Source organism: Panthera onca, chromosome B3 (genome assembly GCF_046562875.1).
Source record: "Panthera onca isolate mPanOnc1 chromosome B3, mPanOnc1 haplotype 2, whole genome shotgun sequence".
NCBI classification, from domain to species: Eukaryota; Metazoa; Chordata; class Mammalia; order Carnivora; family Felidae; genus Panthera; species Panthera onca.
Genome location: NC_138344.1, coordinates 58,506,349 through 58,524,968, shown reverse-complemented (window position 1 = coordinate 58,524,968; position 18,620 = coordinate 58,506,349). Strand labels below are relative to the sequence as shown.

At 45.4% G+C, this 18,620-nt stretch overlaps 1 protein-coding gene and 1 pseudogene across 1 annotated transcript in view; one reads left to right on the top strand and one right to left on the bottom strand.

The window, feature by feature from the left end:
* Positions 1-252: 252 nt before the first annotated feature.
* Positions 253-2,775, bottom strand: LOC144616559 (heterogeneous nuclear ribonucleoprotein A3 pseudogene; annotated as a pseudogene).
* The window catches only part of SORD (sorbitol dehydrogenase), a 35,227-nt gene continuing 19,235 nt past the window's right edge, over positions 2,629-18,620 (top strand). The window contains exons 1-2 of the mRNA XM_060618681.3: positions 2,629-2,836; positions 16,508-16,541. Of these exons, the coding sequence (XP_060474664.1) occupies positions 2,774-2,836; positions 16,508-16,541 (97 nt within the window). The 5' untranslated portion in view covers positions 2,629-2,773. The remainder of the gene's footprint in view (positions 2,837-16,507; positions 16,542-18,620) is intronic.

Here is an 18,620-nt window from a genome sequence, read left to right as displayed (position 1 = left end):
TTGACACTACATTGCATTCATCAATAGCTGCACTTTTCACCAACTATGGCTATGACAGTCCTGAACAAGAAGGGGTTCCTGTTTAAGCTGCAGGAACTTTTCTGATTATGGAGCATCATTCCTTCTGTGGCAGATTTTTGCAGTTCCTCTAATGCACTGGGGACGACTGTCTCAAAGTAACCTGTCAGCTTTCCTGACAACAACTCGCTCTCTCTCCTGCTAAGAACTGTTGCCCTTTTCTTCCGAAAATTTTTAGAACCTCCTGCTACCATATCCACCACTTCCACCACCAGATCCATAACCACCATAGGGAATGCCCGAGCTTCTTCCATCAAAACTGCCCCCTTTCATGGGTGCTCAGCTTGGTTGCTGTTGTCCACTATAATTTCCAAAATCATTATAGTTCCCACGACCACCATAGTTACCACCTCCAAAATTTCCTCCTTCATCGTAACCATCATATCCTCCACCATCACCGCCATACCCACCGCCTTGGTTTCCATATCCTGGCCCACCACCACCATAGCCTCCTCTGCTACTTTAACCAGGACCACCACCACAGTTGCCACCATCACCTCCAAATCCATTATATCCACCATCACCTCCTCCATATCTACCTCTGCTGCCACCACCTCCACTGTAGCCTCCTCTTCCACCAAAGTTTCCTCCACGACCCATAAAGTTGCCAGATCCACCTCCACGACCTCTTTGTGATCCAGCAGACTGCATTTCTTGTTTGGAAAGGGCCTTTTCCACTTCACAATTACGCCCATTAATAGTGATGGTATTTCTGAACAATTTTATCAACTGTATCATGATCATCAAAAGTTACAAAAGCAAATCCTTTCTTTTTTCCACTCTGCCTGTCCTCCATAACTTCTATGGTTTCCATCTTGCCATACTTTTCAAAGCAGTCTCTCCAATTGTATTCTTCTGTATCTTCTTTAATACCACCAACGAAATTTTTCTTCATAGTTAGATGGGCACCAGGCTTTGCAGAATCCTCTCCAGAAACAGCTCTCTTTGGTTCCACTACACGTCCATCACCCTTGTGTGGTCGAGCACACATGGCTGCATCCACCTCTTCCACGCAAGAGTAAGTCACAAAACCAAAACCCCTGGAACGTTTTGTTTGGGGGTCTCTCATCACCACACAATCTGTAAGTGTGTCCCATTTTTCAAAACGTTCTTATAAACTATCATTTGTAGTTTCAAAGCTCAAACCACCAATAAACAGTTTTCTCAACTGCTCTGGTTCCTTTGGATCATGCCCCCCGCCCCGTGCGGCGGAGACAGAGTCCGGCTGGGGGCAACCAGGCAGTGGTTTTACCTCCGTTTTGAGACCGGACTCGCCTCTTCCAACTGGAGCTCAATATGGGCTAGACTTTTTTTTTTTTTTTTTTTTTTAAGAAATGAAGCCTTGCCCTCAGTGACCTTCCAGAGCATTTGGGGAAGGGATGATTACAGGTTGGGGAAGGAAAGTACAGGTTGTGACCCATCTGTGGAGTGTGCAGTGAGTGCCACAGGGTTATCTCCAAGGGCTGGGTGCTGGGGAAAGTCTCCCAGGGGGGATAAAATGATCCAGCAGAATGTCTGGGTGTGGGGAGAGGCTGTAGGGAATGAAATCCTGAACACTACTCTCAAAGGAGGGAAGGACCTTTACGGACTGAAGCCAGGCCTGAGGGCAGCTCTCCCCTTGGAGTAAACTTTCATTGTTTCTGAGGAAAAAGAAGCCTGAAGGAAGAATGCACGCAGAAGTCCGGCTTCTATTACAAGAAGCAGAGCCAGTTAAGAGAAAAAGGGTTTGCAGATTCCATTTCATAGCTTCTTCACTCTGATGCATGGAGCCCATGAGATGGTATGTCAATTCATTCATTCATTCTTTTTTTTTTTTTTTTAATGTTTATTTATTTTTGAGACAATGCGAGAGACAGAGTGCAAGCAGCGGAGGGGCAGACAGAGGAAGACATAGAATCTGAAGCGGGCTCCAGGCTCTGAGCTGTCAGCCCAGAGCCCGAGGCAGGGCTCAAACTCATGAACCGTAAGATCATGACCTGAGCCGAAGTGGGACGCTTAACCGACTGAGCCATTCGTTCATTCTTACTTGTACCGACTGACGCATTCGTTCATTCTTATTTGTACCGGGCACTTTGCTGGGTGCTGGGGATACAGGGCCCACATGAAGGTTGCATCAGTGTAGTTCCTGTTTCTCAAAGTGTAGACCGTGCCCTATCTGCAGCCTCAAGATTTCCAATGCTAATACAAATACAGACCCCCAGGCCTCACCTCTAGGTAAGACGGAGACACACCTTATCAGAATCTCAGTGCTAGCCTTCAGAATCTGCTCCACATTGCAGAACCCCCTTCTTCTGCAGCTCAAGTCTGAGGACATTAGTCTGGTGGCTGACGCCTCTGCAGGTTACTTTCAGGACAGCAATGTTCCCTTGGATATGACGCCGACTTAAACAGCAGCGCCTGCAGACGACTGTGGAGGACCGGCTTCGCCTCTCCCCTACCCCCTCCTCTGGCCCCTCCTTAGGCCCCCCTCCCCCAGCGCCCCCAGGTAGCGCCCGAGGGAAGCAGGAAGGCCCCGCCCCCCCCACGCTAGCCCCGCCCAGGTTGTCAGAGGCGAGGAAGCCCCGCCCCGGCCGGGCGTGCGCCTTTTCTGACAACCAGGGCCTCCCAACCCTTACCCCCAACCCTCGCGGGGCTGTCACCAGAATCACCACGCGTCCTGCAGACTGCAGCCTCGACCCGGGAGGGAGACAGCGACATGGCGGCGGCCAAGCCCGAGAACCTCTCTCTGGTGGTGCACGGACCCGGAGACCTGCGCCTGGTAAAACGGGAAGGGGAGTGGGAAGCCTAGCCGGACCCTGCCCTGCTGGCTTCCGAACTCGGCCAAGCCGCCGTCCCAGCTCGCCAGTTCCAGCGCTGCGCTGGGCCTGCACCTCTGTGCCCTGGCCGCCCAGATCAGAGCTGGTTACCATGTTGGGGGGAGGGGATGGCTGGTTTGTAAGGTGCTAAGAGGAAGGTTCTTGTCCAGTGCCTCCCGGAACCCAGCCCCGTGGCCGGCACGTGGCCAGAGCCTAGAAAAGTTGCAAACTGATTGAAGCCTTCTCCCTCCTTTGCCAGCTGCAGATTCGCAGTCTAGTCTCTAATCATTGCACTTTTAAAAGGAGGTACCAGGAGGCTGCCTGATGTAGGATATGCTCTGAATTTCTCTGAGCAGACAGTGCAGGGCAGAAAGGAGGCCACATTTAAAAGATGTGGAACTCATATTTAATCTCTCTTGCCTGGGGCTGATTACACATCCTTTGCAGGATTATTATGATCACAAGAGTACCCAGCACTAACTAGGGACTCAGAAAGTGCCAGTTTCTGTCCCTTTTCCTTCCAGCACAGGTCTCCGTTACCAGGACTCATGGTGTTGCCTGTGCCTGTGCTAGACTTCTGTATCTGAATAGTGTCCATGTCTCTAAAGGTTCTTTCCTCCTTGCCTCCCTTAGTCCCCATTTGGTTCACTCTCCAGCCATTTTCCTCTTTGATCCGGCTCCCATGTTTCTTTAAGAGCGTTAAGTGTATGTCCACCATACTTCTACCTCTGCTCCCTGGCTCATGGGGCCAAAGTTAAGGGAGCTGCAGGATCAGCCCTGTGGTCATGCCAGGGGTCCCTTGACAAAGTCCATCTCAGATGGGCCTGGGATGGCAGTGGGTGTGTGGGACGGATGCCAGCCATCTCTACTGCTCCCTGGCACCTCCTTCCTCAAGATACTATGCACCCAATCTAGATGGGAGAGACTCAGGAGATTATCCAGATTAACAGTTCTTGACTACTTATGAATCTGTGGTCTCCTCACAGAATGCAAATAGATTGAGTTTAGCAGCAAGTTCAGAGATTTTATGGACTTCCTTTAAGTCCCTCCATCGACCTTTAGAGGTTTGTGGACCCCAGACCAAGGACTCCTGCCCTGAGCCAATTCTCCTATTTTCTCAGTTGAAGAAAAGTGCGATTCCTGCGGTGCCTGGGTGGCTCAGTTGGTTAAGCGTCCAACTTCGGCTCAGGTCATGATCTCTTGTCCATGAGTAAGAGCCCTTTGTCGGGCTCTGCTGACAGCTCAGAGCCGGGAGCTGCTTTGGATTCTGTGTCTCCCCCTCTCTCTGCCCCTTCCCACTTGTGCTCTCTGAAAAACAAATAAACATTAAAAAAAAAAAAAGACTGTCCCTAGGATGACAGACTTGCCCAGATGAGAGCTCAGAGGTTGACTCCCAGTGCTCTCTGCACTCACTGTGGAGTCTCACACAAGGTCTTGAATTAAAGTGACACTATTAGTGTTTATTGCTATAACACGAGATGAAATTAATAGTAAGACAATGTGAGGGCTTTGCTGGAGGCTGCACGGAGTAAAGACCTCACAGGGAGGGGTCCTTAACCTAGGACCTAGGGGAGAGGTCCCAGAGGAGATGGATGCTACTTGACCTGGTTCTTGAAGGATGAGTAGGAGTCATTTAGGCAAATAAATGCAAGAGCAAGTGCCAAGATATGTGGAGTACATGATTACAGGTTCTATTTACTGGCCCTGCAAATAGTGTGATGTACTGACTGGAGGGTGGTAAAGCTGGAGAGGTGGACAGGACCTGATTCTCCATCTGCTCAGGGCCTGCTTTAAGTCCTGGACCTAATAAGTAGCAGAACTAGAATTGCAACCCCAGGATCTGCTTTGCCTTAACTCTCAAACTCAGCCTGTCCCACTGCTCAGCCAGATGACCTCTTTCTGTCATGGCTGTCTAGAACAAAGCCTTGAAGATTGGAGGGAGCGGGAAGCTAACCTTAAAATTGATTTTATAAAAAAAAATAATAATAATTTTTGGGGCGCCTGGGTGGCTCAGTCGGTTAAGCGTCCGACTTCGGCTGAGGTCACGATCTCGTGGTCCGTGAGTTCGAGCCCCGCGTCAGGCTCTGGGCTGATGGCTCAGAGCCTGGAGCCTGCTTTGGATTCTGTGTCTCCCTCTCTCTCTGCCCCTCCCCTGTTCATGCTCTGTCTCTCTCTGTCTCAAAAATAAATAAACGTTAAAAAAAAAAAAAATTAAAAAAAAAATAATTTTTTTAAAAACTTAGGGGTGACTGATGGCTCAGTCGGTTGAGCATCCTACTTTTTTCTTTAAAATTAAAAAAAAAAATTTTATTTATTTTTGAGAGAGAGAGACAGAGACCAAGCCGGGGAGGGGCAGAGAGAAAGGGGGACAGGATCCCAAGCGGGCTCTACATCTACAGCAGAGAGCCCAATGTGGGGCTTGAACATACGAACCACGAGATCATGACCTGAGCCACCCAGGCGCCCCTCTTTAATTTTTTTTAATGTTTATTTATTTTTGAGAAAGAGATGGCGTGGGTGGGGGAGGGACACAGAGAAAGGGAGACACAAAATCTGAAGCAGGCTCCAGGCTCTGAGCTGTCAGCACAGAGTTTAATATGGGGTTCAAACTCACGTGACCATGAGATCATGACCTGAGCTGAAGTTGGACACTTAACCAAGGACACTTAACCGACTGAGCCATTCAGGTGCCCCAGCATCTGACTTTTGATTTCAGCTCAGGTCAGGATCCCAGGGTCCTGGGATGGAGCCCCATGTCTGACTATGTGCTGAGTGTGGAGCCTGCTTGAGATTCTTTCTCTCCCTCTACCCCTCTCCCCTGTTCATGTGCACTCTTTCTCTGTAAAATTTTTTTTTAAAAATCATTTTTAATTAAAATTTTTTTTAATCAACTTTGCCTTAGAATCTGCTCTTGATTAGGGATGAGTTGGGGTGGGTATATCCTAAAGGCTCTAGAAAATGCATGATGGGCTAAAGAATGTAGCCTGTGGTTACACTAAAATGGTTCAGGGTGGATTCATGAGAGCCTCAGGTTTGTTTGAGAGTAGGATGTGGTGGGATCATTTACTAGACAAAAGAGTAGAGTAAAATATTGAGGTCAGGTTTGAGTGTAAGATGTCTCTAGGACACAGCATCAAGGTGTCTTTGAGAAATTACCTTGGTTTTAGGGATCGGGGGTGCAGGGTTGATTTTTTGGGGCTGGAAATGTAAGTTCAGGAGTCATTTGCTTCTCTACTGGGCAGTACTTCACCTCCTCCCCACAAGGCATTTGGGAATGGGGAGAGGGTTTGTCACAGTAACTGAGGGACAGACTTCATAGAGTTAACAGCACTGCCCTGTTGGAGGAGTCAACATGGTGGAGAAGTAGGGGGACCCGAAGTTCCCTCATTCCCAAATATAGCACTGTCCTGCTCAACAAAATATTATTGCCTTGCCCAAAGTAGCACCCTAGTGGGAAATTGTAGCTGGATGAACTTGCCTAGGCTGAGTAGGACATGTAGAGTGAGAAAGCAAATGGAGGACACTACCCTGGAGAGAGCCTCACACTCATGGGAAAAGGCAGAAAGCTGTCCGCTGAGAAGAGTGACCAGGGATGCCTATGCTGCCTCAGATACCTGCAATGCAACACAGACCTTCCTGGCCCCTCACCACTCCCTCCAGAGAAGGACCCCCTTCCCCTACTTCCATAGACTATCTTTACTCTTCCACCCCCTTCTGTAAGGTGAATAGGTAAGTAGATTGGGACTGGGGATTGGTACTGTTAGTAACCCAGAAAGCAACAAGGAGGACCAGTCCTGGGGCACCTTGGGAGGGAACACCAGTTTTTATTTCTGTGGGAGAACCAAAATGAAATCCAAGAGTTCCTGGGCAGAGCAGGCTGTGGCCATTTTGTCCGACCAGGCTCAGGGTCCACTGATAGAAAGAAAGGGCTGTGCCTCAGGAACTCATGTGAAGGGAGCTGTCTGGGGGGAGGCCAATTTCTAAAATCTGTAGCAGGATTTGGAAGGGTTCTGAAGCAGGAAGCAAGGGCTCGACCCTTCCCAGTGCTGCCATCCCACTTCAGGACAGCCCAGAGACCAGCCAGCAGCCATGGCTGGGCTTCTGTGGGGGAAATTTAACCTGGGCCACTTGAAACTCCTGCCATCTTCCACCTGCTGGGAAGGAAACAGAACACTCAGCCATTTTCCTGCTTATGGAGAAGGCTGGATTCCCTTTTCTTTCTTGATGCTGTGGCTGCAGGGAAGGAAAAATTAAATTCCTTGCCTGTTATGTAGCTAGTGATGACCTCAACCACAGCAAGGGAAAGGCCAAGGCAGCTTCAGTGCTCCCTGACCTGGGGATTCAGGCCTCCATGGTGCCTGGGCTCCAGGCATTTTGTAAGTTGCATGGTAAATCAGAGAGAGAGAGAGAGAGAGAGAGTATGTGCACCTAAACACACACACACACACACACACACACACATACATACATACACATAGACACAAGCACACACACATATACACTGACTGGTGGTTTTCATTTATAATGAGAAAAACAAAAATGTGAGGTAACAAAAAAAGACTGACTTTTCCCTCCCTATTTTAAATAGAGAAGGGAGCAAGGGGAGAGGCAGCCAAGCTGATGCATAAAGAGGCAAACAGCCTGTCAGCAAAAAGTGTCAGCTCACTGAGGTCCTCTTAAAAAGGAAACAGTAATAAGGTCACGAGCCAGGTTGAGGCCCCGAGTGGGATTTAGTGCCAGCTCTGCTGTTTATAGTTGTGTGATTCACCAAATTACTTTCTGCTTCAGTTTCCCATCTGTATAATGGGGATGACAGTAGTTCTCATCTCTGGGGTGTGTGGGGACTAGATGATGTCAGGGAGCAAGACTTCTTGTCTCCTCAAAGGTCCTAGCTGGACTAAGAATCAAATTGACACAAGACAGATTAACAGGAGAAAATAAAATTTAATAGCATGTGTCCAGAGAATCCATACAGACAATGGAAATTCCAAAGACAGTCAGGCAAAATGAGGTATGTGTCATTCTGAACCAAGGAGAAAGGGGATAGGGGCTTGGGACTTCAAAGGGAATGAATGTAATTCACAGAAAAATGAAAAAGTAAATGTTTGGTAAATAAATGTTTGCCCTGCCCTATAGATAGATGGCTCAGATAAAGTTTATCTCTGGTAATAGATAGCCCTTACTCTGTAAAGACCCTCTTATTTATTTATTTATTTATTTATTTATTTATTTATTTATTTTAATGTTTATTTTTGAGAGAGCTCGAGCTGGGGAGGGACAGAGAGAGGGGGACAGAGGATCTGAACCTGGCTTCTCACTGACAGCAGAGAGCCCGGTGTGGGGATCGAATCCACGAACCCTGAGATCATGATCTGAGCCAAAGTCCGATGCTCAACCAACTGAGGCACCCAGGCACCCAAGAGTCTACAATTTAGATTGTTCTTTGTATTTAAGAGAGGGGCAAACGTTTCTCCTGAGCCCACAGGATCTCGATTCCCTTCAGCTCAAAATAATCCCACATATGCCAAAATGGCCCACCTTGGGGCAGGACCATTACAGTGGGATGGTGCTGTAAAAGACCCAGCCTTATGGAGCTCGAGTCCTGCATCAGATGCTCTACACATCTCAGCATAAAAAGAGATGAGACCAAGACCTACAAATGCACGGACAATCTTTTTTTCTTTTTGTGCTATGTGGACAATTTTTAGCCAAATTATAATACATGTGGGCCCAGGAGATAATCTTATATCCATCTGTATTTACCAGTCAAATTACTTTGTGTCTCTCTGGTCAGTCTTGAGAAATCCAGAAGTTGCTTGTGATTGGGAAATGAATTCTCTTTGAGTTACTAGTTCATGAAGTTGAGATATAAAACAGATTAGTTTTTTCCACAGAAGCTGTTTTTGGTGGGGGGAGGAGGGAGGCTTTTTTTTTTTTTTTTTTTTTTTCATGCTCTAGGTTTCACTTGAAAGCTAAGGGAAACAAAGAGAGAGCATGTTGAGTGCCTACTATATCCCAGGCATACGCTGGGTGCTTTCATGCATTGCTTCACAAACTATCCCGAATGAAGCACCAATTTTATATTTTTAGCCATGAACTGATATGCTTGTATTGCTACATTTTGATGTTGCGGCAATGTCAAATGTTGTAAATATTTGTAAATTCTCCCATCAGTTTCTGTAGGTGTTGCATCAATAGTAGACGTAGTACTAGGTCCGTATTGCATCAGGAGTAGTCCACTGCACGTCCACTTTATCTGCCTTACCCCTGACAGCTCTGCCAGATTTCAGGCACCAGCATCTGGCCAGGGAGAATGGAACAACCCAGCCCCCACATCCAGGAAGCTGAACAGTGGGTTTGGGATAGGGGATAGTCAGATTTTTGTTTTACCATGTAGGGGAGGAAAAGTAATTTTCTTCCTGTGCTTCTAGGTTATTGGCTGAGACCCCTTGTAATAAAAGACAGATTTTAAAAAATGTATTATTTTTAAGTTTATTCATTTTTAGGGCGGGCGCGCGCGCGCGCGCGCACACACACGCACACGAGAGTGGCGGAGGGGCAGAGAGGTTAGGCCGGATCCAAAGCAGGCTCTGGGCTGACTACAGAGCATCTGATGCAGGACTCAGGATCTGATACAGGACTCACGGATCATGACCAGAGCCAAAGTCCGTAAGCCAAGATGCTAACCAACTAAGTCACCCAGGCGCCCCTAAAAGACAGACTAACAAGAGAAAACTAAACAAGTTGTTTTTAAAAAAATTTTTTTAATGTTTATTTATTTTTGAGAGAGGCAGAGAGAGAGAGACAAACACAATCCGAAGCAGGCTCCAGGCTGTCAGCACAGAGCCCGACCAGGGGCTCGAACCTGTGAGCTGTGAGATCATGACCTGAGCCAAAGTCAGACGCTCAACCGACTGAACCCCAGTAAACAAATTTTATAACTGTACTTCCTATATCCATGGGAGATATCAGGAAAACTGAATAATTTCCAGAAATGGCCTAAGCCACCATCTTAAATACCATTTCCAGCTAAAGACAAAAGGTCCTAGAGTGAGGGAAACCAGTTATGGCAGGTTTCAGGAAAAAGCACAGTAAACAAGGGTAAGGTTGTTATGCAAATTTAAATCTGTGCCTTCTTCCTAGAAAACTATCTAGAGAGATAGTTATCCTTTTCCTGGAACAGAGAGGGAGACACCCTTACAAATGGAGATTTTCCTTGTCAGCATAAATCTCTTACAAAATTTACATAGTTTTCAGATATTTTCCTATTCAGCTGTTTGTTAAAAATAATCAGCCTAAAATAATTCTTATGCCAAAGAGATAAATTTTGGGATGATAAATTTTCCTCTGGAGGAAAGAACAAGTTAAAGGGAAAATAGTCATTTTAGAATGATGGGTTGATGTTTAATTATAAAGGGCAGAGGAAATGTACCAGTATGGAGCTTAATTAAACATTAATCAGGCCCCATGAAGATGAGTTTTTGCACTTTGAGGAAATGTGTTATACCCTAGATCAAAAGATTTGGTTTGAATCTGTACAAATTTTATTTATTTATTTATTTATTTATTTATTTATTTATGAGGTGGGACAGGAGGAGAGGGAGAGAGAGACTTTTTTTTTTTTTTTTGAGAGAGAGACTCTTAAACTGACTGCATGCCCAGTGGGGATCCCAATAGGGGGCTCAATCTCACACTGTGAAATTATGAGCCAAAATTGAGAGTCTACTGCTTAACTGACCCCGGCACCCCTGTAATAATTATTTTTAAAGTAAAATAATTCTATGTCTGTAATATAACACATTGAAAATATCCCATCCTTGCATATGTACTTTACTGTTAAGATTTGTGGGTAAGGACAAGGGGATTATTTAATGCGGGGGCATCAACACTGGCACCTCCAGTGGTCCTGAGCACAATGTCTTTTTCCCTGGTTATTTTTGCCATCAGCTGACAGAGCTAGTATCTATAAGATCACTTTAAAGGGCCTGATAGGCTTCAAGTATCAGCTGGATTACACTGGGAGTTTACTCTGAGTGGGGAAATGCTGGCTACTTAACCCTTTAACACCTGAGCTAGATTTATTAGTCAGAGGCACTGAAAATAGTCTAAAACTCCTTCTGAAAAAGGGAAAATCAGGTAGTAGCAAATAGCCCAAAGAAATACCCCTTCCCTTATTTTAATATTTTAATTAATATTTATTTTAATATTATTATTAAACAATATTATTTAAATTAAATGATATCATAATTTAATATTAAATATTATTAATATTTTAATATTTATTTTAACAATAAAACAAGACCCAAACCAATAAACAACAGGAAATTAAATCCAGCAAATCTGGCCATCTCTGCCAACAGATAGGGAAGGACAGTGCCTTTGTCTGCAGGAGGTCCAGAGGCACAAAGCTAACACATTCCCCTAAAAGCAGCAGGGGCAGTCAACAATACCACAAATAGGATCAGAACATTTTATGTAATAAGTCCTAGTACTACTAAGAGAGGTAGTAAAAGCCCTATTCTGAAGGGAAAAGTTAGAATTATGGGTATGGGGGGAAATTTATCTTTCAAAATTGCATGACAAAAATTAAGAAGGAGGAGAAATATGTACTCACAGTATTGGCATCCACTTGATCTTTTAGTGTGGCTGTTAAAGCTGGCAATTTTCTCAATCAGATTGACATTAAGAACACTAATTACTGGAGGAAAAATGTTCAGATTTTGTGAAGTGATATTCAGCTTAATGTTATTTTTTTCAGTATTTTTTTATTATTTTTGCAATGCTTATTTTTGGAGAGACCATGTGTACAAGAGTTGGGGAGGGGCAGAGAGAGAGGGAGACAGGATCCAAAGCAGGCTCTGCTGCAAGGGTGTGCTGCTAATTGCAGAGGCTTGCTGAGAACACGGTGGCCAGAACATAGAGAGTTTAGGATTTTACAGGGCCACTGGGCACTTTAAATTGATTTACATTTTATAAAGATTGTTAGCAGAAGAAGGCTGGTTGGAGCCCTGAGGGCTTGGGCCGGAGAGTGGCTCAGTGGACTTTGGGAGAGTGTTCAACCCTTCTACTTTGACCCCAAGTTTGCCAGGCCTAATGCAGCTAGAACAAAGTCTTTTTTTTTTTTTTTTTTTTAATGTTTATTTATTTTTGAGAGGCAGAGCGCAAACAGGGGAGGGGCAGAGAAAGAGGGAGATAACAGAATTTGAAGCAGGCTCCAGGCCCTGAGCTGGCAGCACAGAGCCGAGCGCAGGGCTCGAACTCATGAACCGTGAATTCATGACCTGATCTGAAGTTGGCTGCTTAACTGACTGAGCCACCCAGGCGCCCCTAGAACAAAGCCGTTTATGACAAAATGGCTAATTAGGAAATCTTTGGATTTTCCTCCCACGCTCAAAACATGCTCAAGGGAAGAGGAAAATTGAGGAGGGAGGGAAGCCAAAATAAGGTCTTCTGCTCTCTCCTGCTCTGTCTGTGCAGGGCAGCCAGACAACAGGTTGTCTGGGTACAGATGGGGGTGGGAGGCGAACGTGGGCTTTGAGGACCTGGGGTGAGGCCAGCCTCTAAGCCCTCAGTCTAAGGCAGGGAGGTTGGCCTAACACCTTCCTACAACTGGTAGAATCAGGCTTAAAACACTAGGCTGGAATCCTATATCACTTTCTCCCAAATTCCAGCCTTTTAAGAAAAGCAGTTCAAGTCTCTTAATACTGATGTGGCAAACAAGGGAAATAACTTCTCCCCAAAACAAATTTAAGAAGTAACCCTTTTCAGAAGGAAAAGGACAAGGCTGTCCAGAGCTGGTTCAACCATACTGTGAATTAATTATAGAAAAAATAACTTTGATTCTATTTCTTTTGTAATAAGACCTAACTTATTTACTATGAGCCGGGCACTCTATTTTCTGAATATCCTCATTATACAGAGGAGGAAATTGAAGGCACAAAGAGGTTATGTAACTGCCCCGAGGTCATGCAGCTGGTGGAGGGGAGCCTCAGTTTGCACACAGACATGTTGTTCCAGAGTCTGAGTGCTTCACCCCTGCTCCACACAGGTCAGCTGCCGGAGGGAGAAGGCACCTTCCCTTGATTTCTCCTCATGTTGAGGCTGTTTCTGGAACCCAAGCAAGATGTACTGAGGGTATATGAACTCAGATGTGCAGGTGGAAGTAGAAGATAAGGGGCTATGAGGATATATTTGGGAGAGAAATATTTAGGCTAACTTGAGAAAGTATATTTAGGAAATACAAGATACCATTTAGGATACAAGAAACACCTGGGAGGATTCCATGTTCCCACAGAGTTCTTTTTTTTTTTTTTTTTTTCTATTTTTAAATATTTATTTTTGAGAGAGAGAGAGAGACACAGAGTGTGAGTGGTGGAGGGGGGGCGGGGAGGGACAGAGAGAGAGAGAGAGAGAGAGAGAGAGAGAGGCAGGCTCCAGGGTCTGAGCTGTCAGCACAGAGCCCCACATGGGGCTTGAACTCATGAACGGTGAGATCATGACCTGAGCCAAAGGAGGCTGAAGCAACTGAGCCACCCCGGCGCTCCCCCACAGAGTTCTTCATGAAGTACTTCCATGACTTATTCCAGGAGGTGGGAGGAGACCTGGAGGGGATGGAAGGATGTCTGTGATGCATTTCTGACTTGTGAAAAATGCTGGAAAAAACAGTTAACTCCTCCTTATCCCTTTGTTTACTGTTACTCCCAGAAAGGTAAGAAATACTGTTTAGGAAAGCTTGAATATGCATGATAACAAAACTTTGGGAGGATGGAAGGGCAATGAGGATAAAAGGGGAAGTTGAGGGATCTCAGACGGGCTAAGAAATGGGTGAACAAAAGAATATCCTCACCGAAATCTGAGACAGAAAAAGGAGATTAAGTAAACAGAGGACTGTGGCCAGCGTCATACCAAGGAACCACAAACGAAAAGCAAAGTTTTTTCAGTGACCCCGTTGTGATAACTTTCTACAACACGAGCTCTGCAGCCATGCTTAGGATAACATTTACAGACTTAGGGACTGATCTTAACATGGTCTTGTGCTTCTGTGGCATGTCTCCTGCAGAGAGGGGAGTCAGGAGTCAAGCTGAATTGTAAGAGTGGTTAGAGTCAGCAAGAATGAGAATGGAAAAAAAAAGTTGGTTTGCAAGGAGAGGTATTTAAGTTCTCCACCATGTGTGATCTGCTACCAAGGAAAAACCGTGCTGTCAGCACAGCGCCCTCTAGTGTCTCTGAAAGTCACTGCAGCTCTGCGGGGGTGGGATGGCCAAAGTTGGTCAGCTCTGTTAACCTCCAGCATATGTTTACAGTGGTAATCTCTAGTGACTCAGGGCCAACTGTTGGCTTTGAGCTTGATTCTTACCCCTCTCCACCCCTAAATGGGTATTCAGGGCTGGCCTGGTTGGAGGTAAGGATATGAAGAATATGCTGTGGATTTATCTCTTGTTTCTTGAGAAGTTGCCTAACAGTGCCTTTACCGGGAAGGATGGGGTGCTGTTCCATATTTCAAATAAAGGCCTTACTCTTTAGTTTCAATTAACCTGCAGTTTAAAATCTCACCCAGTATGAGAGAAACAGAACTTTATGTGGCAATCCCTGATGTATAATGTCAGAGATGGGACTTGCAGCTCTGAGCGGTTTTGGTGACAGCCAGCTATCCTGAGTTGCCCATTTTTAGATGGACTCCCTCTCCCCACCCTCCTTCCTTCCTTCCTTTCACAGGTAGCCAGTTTAAGTTATCAAGAGATGAAAAACTGCCTTGAGAAGTGTTTTCCCCACATCAAGCTGCTTTGGATATAGTTCCACCAATTTTATCATAGTGCTGCCATGGGCACATCACTGTGAGGATGAACCGAGGTGATGCATGTGCAGCACTTAGCACAGGACCTGGTAGAAAAAAGTTGGTCAATGTTAGCTAATCAGCATTAGCAATCGTCTCTTTGGACTTGGTTCCACTGGGGGCAAGGAATTCAAATTAGCATCAAGCTATTTCAACAGAAAGGTTGGTAATCTGAGTTGAGTGAGAACCACAGACCTTCCTTGGTGTCCGTCATGGACAGTGGTTACATAACAAGAACAAACCTCTCTCCCTCCCCTCCATGTTTGAGGCAGTACACTGTACCTGGTGACTGAAGAGATTGAAGGCATGGTCTTTGGCATCGAGGTTATTTTGTTAGCAAAATAGCTTGGGTGTCATTTATTGCTACCCTATTAAAGCATCTGGGGGAGGCTTTCTGAAGGGGGCAAGCTTTGAGCAGTGCCCCTCCCAGACAGAGCACTGTGCATGGGGCCCAGCCCCAACATTGTCATCACCTGTCTGGCTGCTTCTTGCATCACCCTGGAAGGAGAAAAGGCATCTTCTACCCCTGGAGTGCAGTGTGGGATGCAGTGAGGCAGTTGGGGAATCAGGTTTAGTCCTGGTTTATCCACTCTGTGGTGGTATGGCTTTGGCCAAGTTATTTAACTTCTCAGCCTCAGGTTTCTCATCTACAAACTGTGGGCCATGTGCCATGATGTGTGTGAAGCCAGAATGTTGTCTGGCACATAGTTGGTACAGTGAACATTTTACATTCCTTCCTCTTCTTGGCTGCCTTCAAAGAATTCATAAAATGAACACTTGGATTTAGCCACTCACTGTCCTTCCTTCTTGTCACCAGGAATTTCCTAGCTAGTTAGCAATGGGAAGAAATGTTGGTTAATGTTAATAATAATAATAATAATAATAATAATAATAATAATAATAGCTGTGAATGCCAGAATAGCTCAGATTGGGGTTTTTTTGTTTGTTTGTTTTTGTTTTTGAGAGAGAGAGAGAGTGCAGATGAGTAAGGCGCAGAGAGGGAGACGGAGAGAGAAGCTAGGCTCACCAGAGGCTGGGCACAAGCTCACCTAATTCAGGGCTCCAACTCACAAACCATGAGACCGTGACCTGAGCCGAAATCAAATGCTCAAGCAACTGAGCCACCCAGATGCCCTAGATTGCTTGTTGAACCTGGAGAGTAGTCAAAATGCAGGTCCTGTGTGTTCCCAAAGGGCATCTGAAAGTCCACATGGGAGGTTTCAGAAGAGAGGACCAAGCAATCGTCCGTGTGCTGATGTAAAGGTATGAGTAGAGATCAAAACCCTCACATAGAATTACCACATACCCTATCCTTTCCCTATGAGTTTCCCAGACCAAACAAATCTGTATCTTAAGAATGTGGTTTTTGAGGAGGGCAGGATCTGATAGGAAGACAGCCCAAACATCCTTTCTGCCTAGGGGAGCATATATACTTTTTATTAGTCCAGGGTAAATTGCATCCGTGGGTGGGGTGAGGTCAGCAGTTAGAGTCAGCACTATCTAGTGTGTCCCCTCCGGCATTCACCCGGTAGCAGTGTGGTCTGAACCTGTGTTAATTCTAAGAAGAAGCATTTGAATGAAACTCCACATTAATTAAATAGTTGAGGGGCACCTGGGTGGCTCAGCCAGTTAATTGTCCAACTCTTGATTTCGGTTCAGGTCTTGATCTCAGGGTCATGAGTTCAAGCCTCATGTTGGGCTCTGCAGTGAGTGTGAAGCCTACTTTAAAAAAAAGTTGAAAATGTTCATAAGGGAAAGTTATTGTGCATACTAAATGGTTTTTCTATTTTATTTCCTTTAGGAGAACTATCCGATCCCTGAACCAGGACCAAATGGTAGGTCCTTGGGACACTTGACTTACTTCTTATTATTTACACTGGAGACACCTGTGTATTGCTCCCTTACCCCCCCCCCCCCTTTTCCTTCTGTTTATTACTTTACCTCCAATTGAAAACTGTGTTTTTGTTAGGCTGTAAACCCAGTCTGTTATTCACAGCATGACTGGATAGGTTCAACTTGACTCCTACATGAAATAAAAACAGTGATAGAACCTGAAGAGTTACCACATCAGACGGCTGACTTGTCCCAGAGTTTTTGACATTAAATGTCTTCAATTTCTGGACAAAAAGGCAGAGTTGTTCCTTGTTTGACCTAACAACAGAGGTAGGTTAGTTACTCTCTCTATATAAGCTGCCGTTTGGGTGGCCAAATCCTGTCCTAACCCTAACCCTTACCCAAGTTTGGAAAATGAGGAAGTCCACAGAACTTAATCTCTTAGTTAGAAAAGAGAGCGTCATTGGAAGAAGACTAGGACTTTCTGTCCAGTGGGGGTGGGAGGGGGTGTATGGAGCAACACCCCACGGTCATAATCAACTAAGCACAGACACCGGGTGAGTACTCTGGGGCAGGGTTCCTGCCACCTTTGTTCCAGTCTTCTGGCCTCTCACCAGGTGAGCCTGTGAGGCCCAGCTGATATGCACATTTCCTTGAGTGGTGTCTGTACCTGGGGAAGTCATGCCGCCCTGTTGGCTTGGGCAAGATACCTGCTGACAGTTTTTCAATCCCTCTCATCCCCTGAGTCCCACTTCATAATGTGCAGGACTCTGTGGTGAGGCTGAGAGCAAGGGGGAGAGTGTCTATAGATAGCTCATCCCAGCACCCAGCCACTCAGGTGTCCTTTCTGTCCTTGAGTTGGGGATGTGCTTTCCCACCTTTCCCCAGAGCTGTAGCTTCCGTGTGAACATCAGATTGAAGGCAACTTTCCTGGAATCTCAAGAGCTTTGCTACTCAAAGGTCAGCTGCATTGTTGATTTATAGTGATAAGAATACAGATAATAGCTGTTTCGATCAGTGTTTAACACGTAATGTATATTTAGGGCTTAAGTGTTTTCACCAAGATACGGTGTTTCAGAGACATGAAAGAGCACCTCACTGTGTCCTGAAAAGTTAGTATGGATTCTAGAAGCACCCAAACAAGGGCTGTCTTGGACCCAAAGGACCCTGGTACTGTTTCTCTGATACAACATTCTGCTTTTTCTTTCTCATCTCTTGCTGCCCTTGATTGGATGGGGAAATAATAGCAAATTTCAGCTAGCATTTCTAGCAAGTGAAATTTAATCTCTTATTATAAATTGGTAGAGAGGAAACTCTGAGATCATTTTCTCTACCTTTGATCTCAGTATTCACCCTGCCATTTCTTACTCTGTCACCAAGGCCAAGGACAGAGAAGATTCTACAGAATCACACCTGTGGATCACCCGTGATGTGTGGCAAGGGCAGGGTGTGCAACACCTGCATGCATAGCAGAGCTTTAGGTCTCTTTGTCTTTCTAAGGCAGAGCTTTTTCTGAGGGAGATACTTGCAACGTGCTCACCTTAGTCAGACTGGGCCAGTAATCCTTTCGTGTTTGTTTTGCAGAGGGGCTCAGTAGCATCATTATTTCCAATTTGGAAAACTGACAACAACAATACCAACACATCTCACTTTATTCAAACCTGCGAAGGGGAAATACCAGTTGAAATCTCTGGGTGGTTTAAATTAAATCTGCACTTTTAAACAGAACAACAGGCATGCAGAACGCAGCCAGATAGCTCACAAAGTGTTGCCAAGCCTAGATTTTGCCAGCCTTCCTCTCAGGAATTGTTAAGATTCAGGCGTAGCATATTGTCTAGAAACAGTTTTCTCCTCGAAAACAGTTTTTTCCCTTACATGGTTGATACATTTCTTCCCATTAATAATATCTTATTTGTGCAGTGGATTAGAGTTCTCCAGAGAAGCAGAACCAAGAAAGAGAGAGGAGAAAGAGAGATTGAGCATATAGATTTGTTTATATATAGGTTTATTATATATGTATGTGGAGAGAGGGCTGGAAGAGATTTATCTTCATTGGCTCATGTGATTGTGAGGACTGGCAA